This window comes from Pleurodeles waltl, chromosome 6 (assembly GCF_031143425.1).
Source record: "Pleurodeles waltl isolate 20211129_DDA chromosome 6, aPleWal1.hap1.20221129, whole genome shotgun sequence".
NCBI classification, from domain to species: Eukaryota; Metazoa; Chordata; class Amphibia; order Caudata; family Salamandridae; genus Pleurodeles; species Pleurodeles waltl.
The window spans coordinates 756,793,639-756,811,092 of record NC_090445.1 but is presented as its reverse complement, the minus strand read 5'-3'; the positions used below and the strand labels follow the sequence as shown (position 1 = coordinate 756,811,092).

The window sequence follows — 17,454 nt, the reverse complement described above, 5'->3', positions numbered from 1 at the left end:
CAATCCCTATGGTGTAGAGCTTCTGGCACACTTCATATAGGGTTAGTGCTAGTTGGCAGACAGGAAATAGGTCATTTAATGATTGTTTAAGGTGGTTGTAATTAAAGACTTGACCCGGGTGGAGATGCTAGTCTGTCACAAGGGTTTGGAAATTTAGTAGCTCGCCATCCAGAAAATAATCCACCAATTTTAAGACACCTGCAGCATGCCACTGATGGAGTTGCGCCGAGCACAGCCAGCCTGAGCGAGTGGGAAGGCTTACTAAAGGTAGGGCAGGACCACAGGGTTTCTTCGTGTCAGTGAGTTTACAAGTTCTAGCAAGGCAAGAGAAAGCTGTGCATGATAACTCCGGATGGTGGTCCGTAGAATGGTCAGTAGGAAACAATAAGCAATGCAGTAAGCCCTCTTTAAAAGTATTTATAGATAAACCCCATCTCATGTAGAGGGACGGGCAGAAAGCCAGCGTGCCATCTATTGGACCTGTGCAGCTGAATAATAGAATTTTAAATCCAGGAGGCTTAATCCATCTACTGTCACGGGTAGCTTTAGAGAGGAAAGAGCTATCCAAAGGCACCCCAGCAATCAAATCAGATGTGTGGCATGTCTGAAGAAGGACAGAAGGTTGAGCAGGGGAGGGTTTGCAAAATAATACTATCGGGGTAGCACACTATCTTCACTAGTGCCACATGGCCCACTAAAGAAAGCAGAAGAGAATACCAAAAAGCAAACTGGGCTCGGAGGGACCGTGACGCTCTGCCGAGATTTCCATTCTGCAAATCAGTGGGAGAATGGTAGATATTAATCACAAGGTATCGAAAAGTAACTGGTTCCCAGTTCAATCTGAGGTCTAATTGTATTTAAAGGGGAAAACAGTGCCATATGTTAAAGAAACACTAATTAAATTTTAAAATGTTTACATTTTGTTTGTGAAATTTACATCCCAAATATTTTGAAGATTCTATGTGTACTTGACACTTAGAGATAACCTAGATCACTAGGCTTTTCCTCAAATTCAAAACCATTTTAAGACATGGGCAAAGTGGACAATTGCCTTGCACAACCTTGCAAGGGGTCTGGCCCCTGCTCACCCTTCACAAGCACGAACAGTGGACCATTTCACTAGAAGAGTTTAGTGGGTTGGTACTGCTTGGTCAAACACTTGACAGTGCCTCTCCTGTTTCTCTCCTGTCTGCAGAGACAATTCCCCAGGTACCCAATACCTTCCGAAAGTCTTGGTGGACCCATCTTGTCTAATTTTAGGAACTGTCCCACCTTGTTATTCTCTTCCTTATTTATCCGGTTCTTAGCCACAAACTCCCATTTGATCTTGATTTTATCCTCCTTTTTATTTTCTTTGAGGCTCCCAGTTCTGAGGTAAATGTAGAGTCTCAAACATACACTCTAGTGCTGTGAGAATACAGACAAGTTGTGGTACATCACATCCTGAACTTAGGTGTGAGACTGTCACCCATACCATCTGCCCTGCCTCATCAATTATTTTTTTTAGGTTGAAAGTGCATGGGCTATTGGGGTGAGTCAGCTGTTTTTGTTCAATTTGTTTAAACTAGCATAAGGTTAATTACCTTAATGTTTCCCTTACTTTGCCAGGGTTTTTAAACTGTTCAGAAACATAATCAAAATGTTGTTGTTTCTCTTTAAGAAAGATTGGGTAGATAGGGTGATGGCCTTGACACAGTGCTGAAGGGCATTCATTTACTACTGAACAAAACACCTGTAATGTGACACCTGAATGTAGCATACCAGGAGTCAGTGAAAATAAATCCACTGATAACATAATGGGGTCTGGCCTCTCTTGGGTGTCTGTAAAATTGATGTTTGTTCTTGAATGTTTGTCCTGAATTTTGACCCTTCATCCCGAATTTTTGTCCTAAATGTTGACCCTTTGTCCTGATTTTTTTACAATCCTGTCTAGAATTTGCCTCAATGCCAGGTGGTCACCCTATCTGTTGGTCATTCAGATATTCTTGATAGATTTATTTAGCACGCCTCCCTTAAGTGTCTGTCCAGAGTATTTTCGGAACATAACTACATGTACTTGAGCCACTCTTCCACGTGTCAAGAGGATTTCTTTACAGTTTGCACAAACATACTTTATGCCATTTTGTTTCTGATGTGTGCTTATCTTCTGTTGGTACGATGACTGCAGATAGATTACAGGCACAACTATTCTAATGTAAAGCCATTTTTAAAAAACTTACAACATGAGCTTTAAAAATTGAATTTAAGCAGTGCTTAATTTGTAAATAAAAACGTGCCGGTACCCAAAGCCCTTCTATGAAACTAACAGCTACTGTAATTAAATGTGCGAACACGGAATACTGAGGCAGTGTAATACTGAAGCTATCTCGGGCCTCTTCAATCCATTTAAAGCCACTCCCTGCTACTTTGGCGCACTCTTACAGCTTTTTCTTTTTTTCTTTCTCCGACTTTCCCAGATGTGTCTTTTGCTCGCCGTAAATGCATGAGGCAGAAAAATAAGTGCCGACCCTCAAAAATAAGTGCCAGTGTTCAGCCCAAATTAAGCAGTGAATTTAAGTTTCATGTTAGGTAATTGGCAGATACAGATTGGACGCCTAATTAACATGTTTATTATCAATCTTTAATTCTGTCTTGAATATCCTTCTTTCCGCAACACTCTTCTGCCAGATTTGTCCAACTTTGGTCACTACTCAATTCCCTCGTGTGCCGTGTCACCATGCAGTATATCCCCTGCTCTCTTAATGCCTGTTCATGTAGAACAACAGCATGCCAACTTACTTCCCCGGTATGAGCCGCCTTTAGAAAGGTTATTTATATTGCTTTCTCAGAACAGTAAAATGTTTTGCACAGGAGAATCGTGTATCGAGATCCCAGACCGATACTCTGCACATCTTCGTATAGGTAAGCAAGCATTTTTTCTTTCCTTTTTGCTGATGGGGAACAGCGGTGACATAAAGATCTCATGTTTTCATAGCAGATTTCTTGTCAATCTAAAAAAAGAATGCCTTGTCAGAGTCCTTGGCACTTAAACCGTTGAAAGGCACAACGCCAATTTAAAGCTTGATTCTGAAGGTATACTAGTATTTAACCCTTTAGAGTATTCTAGAACTCATCGCACCCAAACAGCATTCAGGGCCGTTCGTTCCTTTGCCTTTGTTGGAAACACTACCTGTATAATTCGAATTATTTGTCAAAACCAAAAGAGACTCTTTAATAAAAAGCTTGCACTGAAATTGTTTTCTTGTTTCAGGTTACTATTCTTGGAGGAATCCTGGGAGAGGATCCTGGTTTGTGCAGTCTCTTTGTGAGGTGCTAGCAAAACATGGGAAGCAGCTGGAGATCATGCAGATCCTGACCAGAGTCAACTTCATGGTGGCCACTTGCTTTGAGTCGTGGTCTGATGACCAGCGTTTCAGCGGGAAGAAGCAGATACCCTGTGTGGTGTCAATGCTGACAAAAGAACTCTACTTTTGAAAATGGATTCAGGGTGGCCCATATGGGCCTCATTCTTCAGGGAGGTTTGGAGCCAGCAGAGTCCTTTCTTACTTCATTGGCTGCTGGAGGTACTTGACTTACATGCAGGTGTGTCTAGTTTGCATAACTGCATCATTTTATTATTTTTTCAGCTATTGATCACGCACAACCAAGTTCTCCTCTTGTGCTGTCTGACCCCATTCCCTTCAAGGAAAGGCATGTGCAGCTTTGGTGTCAAGACCTTCTATATCATAGTAATGTTGACTTGGTGAGCAGTGTTCATTCATTATCCGGTTACTGTTTCTTACGCTTAAAACTACATTTGTTAGCCATTTTTCATTAGTTTGTACTCTAGTATATACTGTACATGGATAGTGTGTCAAAGGGAGATGCAGTATCTTTTTAGTAGTTGAACATCATTCTAATTACCAGAACGTAGCCAGTTGTCCAATAGTGATCCTTATATGTTGGCATACCGTTATTTCCGTTTTGGATTAGTATTAAAGCCAACAGCACGCACCATCGAAAGCTACTCTGAATTGTTGGATTCCGATAAGCTAAAAGAGACATTAATCGAGAAAAAACACGAATACTCATGATTTGGAGTATTGTATTTTATAGGGGCACAGCTAGCAATCCAACAAATACAATATGTTATGTAATGACATTAAACCATTTCATTAAATAGTTTTATATGCAACTCATTAATGTATATGGATGTGTATGTCACTTTTTCATATTAGTAGTAACATATGAGATATATAATCTTTGAAGACCATGCCCTGTCTCCTAAACAAAAGACCACATAGCATAATAGAGACGTTTCCAGATAAACTTGGGGAAATTATGTGGCTTTAAAAATCAAAGATTTCAGGCTCTACAGTCAAACCCATAATAAGTAGACTTCTTATTTAATTTAAATTTGACAAAGTATCGGTCTTCTCCACAAAACTGGATGGCATGCTTGATTTCAAATGAGGTATTTATTTCTAGTTAGCACCTATCTAACACGACAAATTGTAAGGTTTAACTTAATATTTTTCACTGGCACAATTTCAATACCCTGCCTTGAATATCATCTGTGTCTTGTTTCCTACAGTACACGGGTGTCCAGTGTTGGTCCATGAGATATGACAGATCGTCAGATTATATACGTGGACATATTTACTTATGGAATCACTTACATAGTGGTTAGCCTGAATATCTGGCATAGTTCCAGTCACACAGTACCAACATTGTGCTCCTTTGAATCAGCAAGGTCAGTGGGGAAAATAGCCTCTCTCTTATATCAGTGAAGATGTATGTCCTGATGCAGCCCTCAAAGCCAAGCAGGCACACATTAGCCATGGGCCAGTAGTAAATACACTCTTTTGTAAATGTACTTTGTGATTTGGGGAGAGTACTTTTATCTGTTACAGTAGCGGTTTCTATTTTGCCCATAACAGCAGAGAAGATTGAAAACCTTAATCCAAACGGAAAAACAAACAACATGGTTATTGGAGGGTATTGATGTATTAATACCCAAAGCTGCAGCTATCATTAAAATGTACAACAGTGATAATGATGAATAAAAACTTTTGTTCAATAACCCCCCCCACCATTAAGAGTAATCCAAGATAAAAGCTGACCATGAAAAACAACCACTAACAGTAATCAGTAAAACCTGAGTACCATCTTCTACCTGTGCCTCTCTGTCTTACAGAAAGAAGGAAATATGATGCCTACTTAAGGTCTACTGAAGGCAACTGGGAGCATGGTGGATCTCTCCTGTCTGCCAGTTATAGTGTAGGCCTCGCAGACCTTGCAGTTTTCTACTTCACTACTGCCATTGTCTGTGCAATAGACTTACCCTGAAAACAATTGTTCGGGCCTATGTTAACGTTACCTACGGTAGATGTTCAGTCTCTGTGGTGAGATGGGATGCTGTAATGGACGGTGAGCGTGTACTTCCAATACCATGATTTTCCATAAACAAACACAGATTGTTTGAATACTTGGCAGTCAGTTCCATATTTGATTAATTTTGAAAACTTTATTCAGCTTGTAATAGATGTTGGGTTTAGTTTACTGACACACACCAACCCCTCAACTGTAAACAAATGTTCAAGTAACAGCAAAAGAACAATTCATTTTTTATGAATAAATGAAATACCAAAGCCTCAGTTTATGAAGTTTATTTCTTTCTTACAGCTTATTGCACAGAAGCCAAAATGTTAACCCCGTTACAGGTTCTGAAGCTGGGTATTTGTTGGTTGGTTGCATGCACATGTACTGCTTGTTTATTAGCCTATATGAATTGTATATCTCATTAAGTAATACAAGGACCTCTGCCTAGCCACTTGTTAGAAGTCTTTCTAGAAGTGGAAGGGAAGGAGAGACTTTATTTGACCTACCAAAGCCTAATTATACCTATTTCCAAAGAGGGCAGTAATAAACATCAAGGCTTTGTTTACTGACCTTGAGCAGAATAGACATAAGTCCTTGACAAGTTATTTTGTCGCTAAAGATTACACCTGGATAAACATTTCTGGGGGTAGATAGTAAACTGCTGACTGCTGTTCTGTTATAGGAATTTGTTCAGCTTGTGGCGACCCTAGAACAGGGCTTCCAAACGCCTGACACAAGACAACAGACACAGCAGTAGGTTTCTAACTCTTAAACAGCCAGGTCTCAAGCTGTTTCCTAAAAGTGCAGTTCTGGATGCCAGCTGTCAAATTGTTCCACAAGCTTGGCCCTTGGAAATGGAAGGATCTACCTACCTTGCCTGACTAACTTAAATCCCAGTGTCTGGTCGCCACATTAAACTCAGATGATCTCAAACATCTGTTGAAATGGTAGGACAGAAGGAAAGAGTTGAGAACAGACGGGCCAGCTTTATTTTGGTTCGATGGGAGACACATATAGCCTTAAATTGAATGTGTTTCTCCACAGGAAGCCAATGCAAGGTGCTAAGCTGCTTGGAAGCAGAATTAAATCTTAGCGCCTGGCAAAGCACTCACAACCACATTTTGGAAAGTTTGGTGCCTATTCCTGGCATATTTTGCAATACCTAGGTAATGGAATTTCTTCAGACTTCTAAGCAGGCCAAAGAAGCACGAAGTCACCACTACGATACTTTGGGGTACAAATATCAGTGAATTATTGATCAAATTCCCAAACTCTTTACAGCAGGTTTCGGAATGGATGGATGTCCTAATATTCTACGCCACCAGTGGGCCCCCCAATTAGAGGACTGTTTGACAATGGATAGAACCCCGGTTTTATTAGCATTTAGACAGTTCAGATTCGTCCATTCAGCCACTGATGCCATGTCATGGTAATTACGCTCAGTTTACCTTGGGAGACTGCAGATATCTTTGAAAAGCTCAAACTTAGCTGAAGGTGTAAAAGAACCCTGGTTTTTGTGCAAGCCATTAGTCTTACTACTTTTTCATGTTCCCATTCAAAATCCGCTATTGCCTTGGTGTATCTAAGTTATTGCAGAAACAAAGCCCCATCTCCACTGCGTTCTAGGATAGCCCTCTACTGTTGTGTTGAGGAAGAACTAAAATTGTCCTCCTGCAAACTGATCTTTCATCTCCCCTCGCCTGCCTGTATGCTGAGCTCCAATTGCCACAGACTTCCTATTGAACTTTCCTACAAACGTGACCTTTATGGACCTGTGCCTATCCCCATAATCGGCTCCTACCTGTTACTCAGCTGCCGTGTTCCTGTCAGTTTGAAGAAATCAAAGTAGGGGCCTAAACCCCCTGAAGCCCTCCAGTGATATCCTCTAGACATATTAGAAAACTACTGCATTGTCACCGAGTATAGGAAGTTGACCACAAGAACAGTGTCTGTGCCTGAAGAGCATACACTTTCTCATCACAGTGTGACCATTAATGGAGACATCCGGTGGTGCCCCCTAAACTCTGTTAGGCAAGACTCGAATACTGACATCACACCAGCTTTGTCTCTGATTGACAGAGTAATTTCCAAAGGCCGCGTTGCAGATGTTACTGATCCTGCCAGACTGTGCATTGACTTTTGAAGTAGGGTCTTTTAAATTCAATTTAGTCAGCAAGTGTTCAATATGATGGCCTTGGTAGTTAGTGGGGGTTCCTGCGGTACAGTATAGGACAATGTTAGATAAAATAACAGGAGAGAAAGTGTCTGTTGGGTGCATTGTTCTTTTCATCCAGTCCTGAATAGCTCTAAGACAGCTAAAAGGTATCTGCAGTTCTCCAAGTGATAGCAGGGCATGATGTAGACATTGGATTAATTGTCCTAGTTTGTGCCATGTAGCACTGTTAACTAGGTGCACCTGATGCAGACCAGGACAGGGCACCTGATTTACAGTAAAAGAAATGCCTTATTCCCATTTCATGCCTACCCTGAGGAGCGCAAGGTAGTGAAAGACGGAACAACATCAGTGGAAGCAGACCTGCTTCACTTTTACAAACTCAGTATTTTATCTCAGGTGGATGCAGTGTGTGACTGCAGCTGCGTGCAAGGGGACGTCTAGAGGGTCAATGATACCCCTCTACCTCTCAGCCAAGGGACACCCTCGAGGGGAAGGGAGGCGCACTGTGAGCCACCTACTTTGTGATGCACAATCAGTTGACCTAATGGCTTCTTTGTCCCTGTGTTTGGAATATGGCACAGTGGCAAAGGGTTTCCTCATTTGCATAAGCCATGCTCTTACATAAATGAAAGCATGCTGCCTTGGGAACACTGTTAAACCTGACAGCCTTGGGGTGGTATTCACCCAAACCTTTTGCCTTACTCCTCTATTTTCGCTGATCTCATTTTGTTGGCCTTGGGACTCTGTGCACTTTATCACTGTCACCAGTGCTTAAGTGAATGTTCTCACTCGCTAAAACATGGTAACAGTGGCTTACACCCAATTTTCTTGTGAGTCCCTAATAAAGTAGTACTACATGTACCAGGGCCTCTAAATTAAATGCTACTAGTGGGTCCGCGGCACAGATTGTGCCACCCACTTAAGGAGCCTTTTTAAACATGTCCCAGCCCTGCCATTGCAGCCTGTGTGTGCAGTTTTAAACTGTTGCTTTGATCTGGCAAAATAAAACTTTTGCCATGCCTAAATACACATACGTCATCCCTAGGGTAGGCCTTAAACAGCCCAAATTGCAGGGTGCAGTTTTACATGTCCTGATAGTGAAAAACTCTTACATTTGTTTTTTATTACTGCGAGGCCTACCTCTCCCAAAGGATAACATTGGGTTATCTTTTTACATGTAATAACTGCTAACTTTCACTTGGGAGCAAGTGGGAATGTCGAGTTTGGTGTCTAAAGAATTGTAATTTAAAATCCTCTTTAGTAGTAAAGGTGAATTTTAAGTCACATTTCTGAAGATACCACTTTTAGAAAATTGCCATTTTCTTGTCCCAACCATTTGGTGCCTGAAGCCTGTATACTGGGGCACATGACTGGGTGTAGCTGGCAGGTGGTCTTTGTGTATTGCTCCCAGACAGTGAGGCAAAAGGGAAACAGGTGTTAGCAGGGTGGGCCATCTCTAACTTGATGGGGGTGGAGCTGTCACCTACCACACTTGCACAGCACAAAACCTCTGCGTGAGCAAACCTCTGCATGAGCACCCTCACAAAGCTGTGGTCAAGGCAGGGAGGCAGGAAATCCCCAACATCTCTGGGGAGGGGGGATGAAAACCTCCAGAACCTTCTACTTCAAAGCTGCCAGCAAAGTATAAATAACGGACTCCCAAGACCCAACTCTTCAGTGCACCTCTGGACTTGTGGAAGACTCAGAAAGACTGCTGTTCTGCTCTGCAAGAGGACTGGTACCCTGCTGCCAAGTTGCCCTGCTGCCTGACGAAGAAGGAGTGGGCCTGCATCCAGGTGCGGCTCCTCCGTTTGGGTGGAGGAGTGTCGCCCCCAGCCAGGAGCAACCGCTGCAAATCCTTTCACAAATAAAGGATAATAAACTCTGGTTATTACCCTTTCCTTATGAAGGGGCAGGGCATTAGGGGTGACAAGCAGAGTGGAGTGCACTGTGCACTCCCCACAGAGTGCATGTGTGTTTGGCAGGCTGCCATCTCGGGCCAGCCAAACAGACATGCGCACAGGGCTCTCTCTAGCCCAGTAACACTGTTGCTGGGCTGGAGAGAGCCTGGACAGGCTCCCAGTCTGTTTCGGAGTGCCCTGGATGGGCTGGGAGCTTGTGCCTACAGCAGCAATGGGAGAGGAGCGGTGCGGGAGCAAAGCAGGTAAGTGATTTTTTCTTTATTAATTTTCTCCCACACCCTCCCGCCCGACAAAGCCCCACAAGCAGCTCCTGTCTGCATCTTGAACTCAGGGCCAGTAGAGTGACTTCAAGGGCTAGTTGGCTGGCCCCTGAACAGAGCATCAGGGACTAAAAATGCTCCAAATACCTTGAACCCAGCATATCAGCTCCGTTCTCTGTGAATATTGCCGCCCAGTGGTGGCACACTAGTCCTGGACCCTTGGAAGTGAACCTGAAGGTGCTCTGCAAGCCCAGCTGTGGTCCTATGAACAGAACAAGTCCAGTGCGACACATCTTCTCACAGCCACAATAGAACCACTGTTGTGTGATGCATTCACGACTCATGACTTTGATTTGCAACCTGCAGCTTCCTCTGAACCGCTTCTGCGCAACACATCCTCGATGCAGCCCTTCGCATCACAAGCCCCTCATCATCGGCATCTTAGATGACGACGCATGACATTACATCACAGTTCTACTGCTTCCCCCAAACCACCACTAAAGAGTGCATTCTCTTCACAGGACAAGGCACTCATTTATGGCATCCTCAACCATGCCAGGACTCTGCATCGCAGCCCACAGGGTTCTTGAAACCGCAGCTGCACAACACATCCTCAACATGGGATCTCACAGCACTCTGCAACCAGGATTTAAGGTACTTTGTTCAGCGGACCTAACTTGGTCCTGTACTCAGCCCGTGCTCCATCACTATCAGTCTACATTTCTGACTTTGTCCCAGCCCAGCGCGATCAGATAACCACAGTTAGTGCAGTGTGCTTTTAGGCAGTATTTGCAGTTTAATCTTTAAAATAGCATATCTCTGTTTCAACCGATTGGATTTTTGTTGTTTTAGTTTCAAATAATGTATTACATTTTACTCTTTTTTTCTAAATTGGTGTTGGATTTCTCTTGTGTTGTCACTTTATTACTATTTGAAGTGCTGCATAAATACTTTACACATTGCCTCTAAGTTAAGCCTGACTGCTTTGTGGCAAGCCACTAGAGGGTTAGGCACAGGTTAATTTGGGGTTTGCTTGTGTTTCACACTGAAACAGACTGTGGTTGCTGCTTGAGTAGGGTTTCACCCCCCTCAACCAGTAACCAGATTTCCTACAATTATGCACTCCCAACAACCATATGTTTACCTAATTCATTGATATACCTCATGTTTACTTTGGGTATATGTAACTAACCACTTAGTTCAACTTTCTTGTACTTGCACTCCCATAGGCATCCTTGAGAATCTCCTTCAGCTCTGCTTCATTATATGTTTGAATAAACCATAAATCATGCACTGCACTTTGTGACCTGTTAACTTGTTAACTATTTTTGTATCAAGTTTTTCTTGTGAATCATGCATAAATTGGCAATACTTACACGACAAAAATGAATGCAGTTACTGAAAGCATAAAGAAATTATCAAACATATCAAAAAGACAAGTACATACAAAAGTGTCAGCTATACGCATCAAAGAACCATTTTTTTTACACAGAAAGAACATAAGAAGCAGCCACCTCGTATCAGTCCTTTTATCAAATCTTCAATTCCCTTTTAGCCAGAGCAAAAAATCATTAGGCTGTTGGATGTTGGGGTGTCAACTTTCAAACATGTTTCTTAGTTCTTGAAGATCAGAGGTACTTGTCTCAATGAGCCTTCTAATAAACGGACTGATCTCCCTCAGCCCAATTTTGTATGCTGATGTATTTCGACCTTTTAGAGGAGGTGCTTTTTTTGATTAAGGTTTTCCTCAGGGCAACACGTTTTGATGTGTGACACTACAGTAGGCACAGGACAATAGGTCAGCACCCAAATAATAGTTCTTCATGATTATGTTCAGGAGCGGGAGGGAAATCACATTACATACCTCAATTCTATTGTTTTTGTCTTTGAAATTATGTGGCTGAATAAAAAGACGAAAGTCATACCTGTAGAACCAAGGAGCATTCGTAAGTGCTTCCATTTCATGGCATGCTCATTAAGAAGGTACTATTTCCTACTTCATTTACTCTGCACAGACCCACGGCCCCAGAGACCACCAAATGTCTGGGGCCCAATACCATCTTTAAAATAGGGAGGGGCCATATACAGCCCTAGGGACAGCCCTAGGACCTCCCGAGGCTGGTCTGTGCAAAAGAAAGAAGGGGGGCTGTGCGTTTCCCCTCCTAGAGCCATTAATTGCCCTGAGGACTGCCACTCCCCGGGGCCAGCTCCTGCTATTGCCCACCCTTGGGAGATAGCTGTTTGCTTTTGCTTGGTAGGAGCTGTGACAGCTCATGCCAAGCGAGAGCAAACACTAATTCTGCTTCCAGCAAGCAGGAGCTGTCAAAATGCTCTCTCTTGCTAGAAGTGGAGTTTTCTTCTGTTGGGAAGGGAAACAGGTTAAAGGAGCTGCTTTTCTAGCAACTTCCTGCATGCAGGAGCAATGCTGGCTTCTGCAAGAGGCAGGGAGCTAGCTGGGACCACGTAGTCCTTTGGCTCCCCCTGCAATCCTCACCAAAGCACACCTGATACAAGGGTCTCTCCACGAAAGTACTTCAAAGTGTTGCACTACCATGATGTTTGATACAAATGTTATAGTTACGTTTTGGTGCACAGCAGAACAGAGTCACTTCTGGCCTACTGGTAAAGGTCTTGGACTGTCACTCAGTAAGTTGAAGGTTCAAATCTTGGTATCTCATGGAATTGTGTCTGTTTATTTACTCATGTTTTGAATATTATTATTCCTAATGATGTAACATTTAGGTCTTTTTCCCATCACCATCTTTGGTTTGAATGTCATAGAGATGTCTGGACACTGCATAGCAAGGAGTCACCTGTGGCCTAGTGGTTAAGGTCTAAGACCTGAAGGTTGAAAGTTCCAGTCTGAAGGTTGAGGGTTCCAGTCAAGTTGTTCCAATGGTCATTTTCCTGCTTTCATTTCATTTCAACTTCAAATATTTAAGGTACATACTGAAAGGTGATCTCAATCTTTTCACTTGACAAATACATTTTTCTTTTCAAATTGTCCAGAAATATCTAATTGTAAGCATATCATTCATCAAAGCCTAAACAATCTCTCTCTCTCAATTTCTCTCTGTCAGTCTTTTTTCTAAATCTCTGTTTCTTTCAATCACTCAATCAATCAATCAGACAGTATTTTTAAAGTGTGGCTAATCACCCCTGGGGGAGTCCGGGCACTGAGGTTTTGCAGGTCTTAGTCGAAGAGTCAAGTCTTCGAGGCAGAGGTCATTACAGGATTTGGCAGCAAGGTAGGAGAAGAAACAACCTCCACTGCGGTTTCTGTGGATGCGGGGGACATGGGAAAGGGTTGAGGAAGGTGGAGCGCAGCTGTCTGGCGGGTTTGTGAAAGGCCAGGGGGTGTTTGAGGTAAGCAGACCCAAGGTTGTAGTTGGCCTTAAAGGCATGGATTAGCTGCTTGATCTGGCATCTCTTTGGGACGGGGAGCTAGTGGAGGCATGTGAGGTGGGGGGTAATGCTAGTCCATTTGGGAAGGCTGAAGATGAGTCTCTCTCTCAATCTCTCACTCTCTCTTCCATCCCATGATGGGATGGAAGAGAGAGAAAGATTGTTATTGAAATGATCTCTCCACACAATGATTTCAAAGCGTCACACTAGCAAGATGTTTGGTTCAGATGTTATAGTTACGTTTTGATGTACAGCAGAATGTAGTCCCTTGTGGCCTACTAATAAAGCCCTTGGACTGTCACTCAGTAGATTGAAGGTTCATATCCTGGTATCTCATGGTAGTGTGTCTGTTTATTTACTAGTGTTTTGAATGTTAAACATTCCTAATGATGGAACATTTATATATTTTTCCCATCCATATCTTTGGATTGAATGTCATAGAGATGTCTATAACTCATGCCCTCGCCATGCACAGTTCTCTCATCAATAATGTTACTGCAAGTGTTACAGTGACATTATCAATGATGCTATAAAAGATGTCATGAGTGCTGTAGTATTTGGAGTACTTAGCAGTGCATGATGAGTGCACAAGTTATAGTTACCTTAGGGCACAAGTTACAATTACGTGATTTTCTTTGGTTTTGTATGTTTAAAATGTGAGCCTAACTATAAAGTCCCTATATGCTTTGGGTTTTTTAAGTGAATTTCTATGTATTTTTAATTCTATTTCCTGACTATAGCATCCCCATAATCTTTGTTTTTTTCAGTAAATTTATATTTTTTTTAATATAAAGTAATTTCAACTACTATACGTTAATCCAACCACCAGCTGTGCAGGGTGCCAGTTGGCTGCAGGGTCTGGCCTGTGGACAACCCTCCATAACCACACCAAACCCACGCCATGCAGCGGGGGTTGGCGGCAGGGCCTGCAGCCATCCACGTATAATTACCCAACCCTGCCCTATGCACGCCTTTCACCAAACACAATAAAAAAGTAAAAGGGGATGGGTACATGTACCCTAACACCCTTGCCTAAGTCCTAGGTTGTCCTGGGACCCCAACAGGACCAAAAAGTATTTTTTTTTAATTATCAACAAAACCTGTGTGTAAATCCATGGATTTTGCTTTTTCTTTTTTTTTAAAAGCGTGGTCTCCTGCACTCCCTATTAATTTTGTCCCCGTGTGGGCCAGGTCCATTGGCCAAGGACAATATAATAAATACGGAGAAGGGGTGCATGCGACCCACTCTTATGGCTTTTAAAAGGCTCAGGGACAACCACCTCCCTGGGGTTACATTTAATAAATATACGGGGGCCCCACGTAGCCCTGTTGTCCCCAGAGACCACCACCTCTCCAGGGTAGCATAATGAAAAAAGTTAGGGGAGAGCGCGCGCGGACCCCCAGGTCCTGTGGACCACCTCTTCCCTGGGACAACATTATTAAATAAATACATGGGGGGCTGCACGGTCCTCTCTGGGACCACTGCCTCCCCGGGGCTCCATTAATTATAGGGAGGGGGGCGCGTGGACCCCCTGGGCCCCAGCAACCACCACCTCATTGGGGCTAAATACTTATTTTAAAATTGGAAGGGCCCACATGGCCCCTCTCCCTACACCTTTTTGGCCCCAGGGAAAACATTCCCTGCATTGAGGACCACGAGGTAAGCCTCAAGGCCCTCGTCATCCATGGATTTTTACAAACACATTTTTTCAAAAAATGCTTTTTTGCCCTGGTGTGGTCCCAGGGGGGGCCCTGGCCAAGGCTAGGGAATCAAGGTATTTCTACCCTGCCCCCCATTTTTTTTTTTTTTTGCCTCTCTTTTTTTTGGGGGGGGGGGGACTCCAGGTTGAAAAGTTGGAAACCATCAAATATCAGCACAGGGACAGTTGGATACGTGGAGGACCATCGTCCCTAGATATCTATATATTTTACCTTTAATATCTCAAACTACTGAATGGATTTACACCAAATCACAACATTCAGAATCTACACGCTGAGATCTAGCTTCCTACCAAATCTGGTGTAATTCCGTTCAGCGGTTTGGGCTGTATTTGTGTCTAAAGACCCTATGTGAAAATGAATGGGGAAAACGCATTTGGGACACCCTGAATCTTTCAAGACAGCCGCTGAACAGACTGTTGTATTAGTTTTAAAAAATTATTGACGATTTGTTTAGCGGCACCAAAGTTATTGGCAAATCAAAAACGCTTTTGCTATGGAAACTAGGTCCTAACTATAACTACCCACTGAGGACCACCAATAGGTTATATCTATCCACCTGTATATAAATACCCACACATTCACTTGTGCTCACCGATGCATACTCATACACTCCTCTTTCCTTCATTACATGCCTGTCTCTTTCTCACTCTCTTCCTTTCTCTCCCTCTTGATTTCTCAGTATCCCCTATCAAACAGATTGATTATCAGTTTAGGGACATTCATGTATATTAACTGTTCTTAATCTTTTTCAGAACTATGAAGCAAGAAATAGTTCCACTTTCCTATGTCTCACAAGTTCAACAATATTTTCTTGCAGTTTTCTAATTACTCGGCAACCTTCAAGGATCTGCTTGGTTGAGGGGTGTTTATGCTCTTCCCCAGCTTTCTGGAAATGATCGCTCGAGAAGCTCAATAATGTTTCTCTCCTGGTGAATACCAGGGTTTAAAGTATAATTGATATGGTTCTGTCAGAGTTATGGTTAGGGATTACATTGCATTTTCTTTTGAGTCCATGAAATATGGTACTCACCCCCAACACTCAAAGGTTCCTGTACACACATGCATGTGAATGGCGCAAATCACTTTCCATTTGTAAAATTCCATATATTTTCTCAACATAGTGACAGAGAAGGGTATTCCGTGCACTATGTGAAGAGTACGTGTAAAGAACAATGTGTTTTTAAATAGAAAAACAATGTTTGCCAAAATAATAATGCCAGAAAGCCTTAGGTAAATTAGGAAAGCCTGTACACGTCTTCTGCAGATTTCACTGGATAATAAGTTGGAGAAGCTAGCTTAAAATATCAGTTCTTTACCTGCAAGCAGAGTATTTCCAGTAGGACAGCCAAGAACACCATAGTTAAGTCCTCTGTATTGTGTCACTCAGACACAGGCAATGACCAGCCTGGGAGACCAGATCGCGGTATTACCAGAGGAAGTAGACAAGCCTATTGTTAATCTATTCAATTACTATACCAGTACTTTTGAAATAAAGGTATTAGCTAAATCCCTTTCCTTTGTCTCCCCAACCATGCCCAACAACTTCAGTGCCATGATGAAACTACATCAGTTCTTCAGAAAACTGAGATTAAACCATTATTGTAACAAAATCCCTTTCCAAGCCAAATGGGATGCCACAGGGCTCAGACCACCATCCACATTCACTCCCTCAACCCATATGATGTTTTACAAAATTCTGGCATGTCAGCAGGTTGTCCTAAGAGATATAGCAGCACTCTTTAACAAAAGAGAATATATTAAGTACAACACAGAAATGGAGGCAGTAAAGGCACTGGCCAAAGCCCCAGTATAGTTATCAAGCCAGCAGACAATGGTCGGTTATTGTACAGGTTGTAGAGGACTACAGACAAGAAATCTTACTTAAACTACAAGTCGTAGACCATAATACAAGACTTAGGTGGTCATTAAGACATTGGCGGTGAGTGATTACGTGGTGGAAATACCGCCAACAGGCTGACGGTAAATACCGCCACATTAAGACCATGGCGGTGATAACTCTCATAGGCAGCCAATGTACCACACCATCCGCCAGGGCGTTAACACTACGCACCACGATGGTAGCCATCAACAGGCAGTTGGAAGACAAGGTACAGCCCACCACATCATATCACTGCAATCCACCATGAGTTCCGGGGCGGAATCAACACCATCAAAACCTGGCAGAAACACTGCACAGAGGACCAAAGACTCACCATCAGAGACACAGAGAAGAACAACGCCGCCATGGTACCGGAACTGCAAGACTTCCCGATGCTCTTCTACACCATGCTCCACCTGGAACACCAACGCTGACAAAGACGACAATGGTGAGTACAGCCACCTAGCACACAAGGGAGGGAGGGAGGAAAAGGAGAGTGACACAGACATGCACAACACACACCATACATACAACCAGCTGCAGACGTAAACCAATGGCACACGACACACGGCATAAAAATGCAAGGACAACAATAAGGCAGTCATGAGAATGTACTGAATGGGAACAGCCACCAAATTAATCAAATTGGAAAACAAAGAGATATGTACAATTGTCCACAAAGGGCCAATGCCCAGTCCAAAGTACTAAGGGCTCACTGGCCTCAGGGCA

The 17,454-nt window shown here is 42.9% G+C and overlaps 1 protein-coding gene across 2 annotated transcripts in view; it reads left to right on the top strand.

Moving 5' to 3' along the window:
- LOC138300241 (caspase-7-like) overlaps window positions 1-5,636 on the top strand; it is a 358,375-nt gene extending 352,739 nt beyond the window's left edge. The window contains exon 7 of one of the 2 annotated variants that reach the window (XM_069239325.1): window positions 3,251-5,636. In XM_069239325.1, coding sequence (XP_069095426.1) covers window positions 3,251-3,474 — 224 coding nt within the window. In that variant the 3' untranslated portion in view covers window positions 3,475-5,636. The remainder of the gene's footprint in view (window positions 1-3,250) is intronic. The other variant, XM_069239326.1, reaches the window with a different exon arrangement.
- The last annotated feature ends 11,818 nt before the right edge of the window (window positions 5,637-17,454 follow it).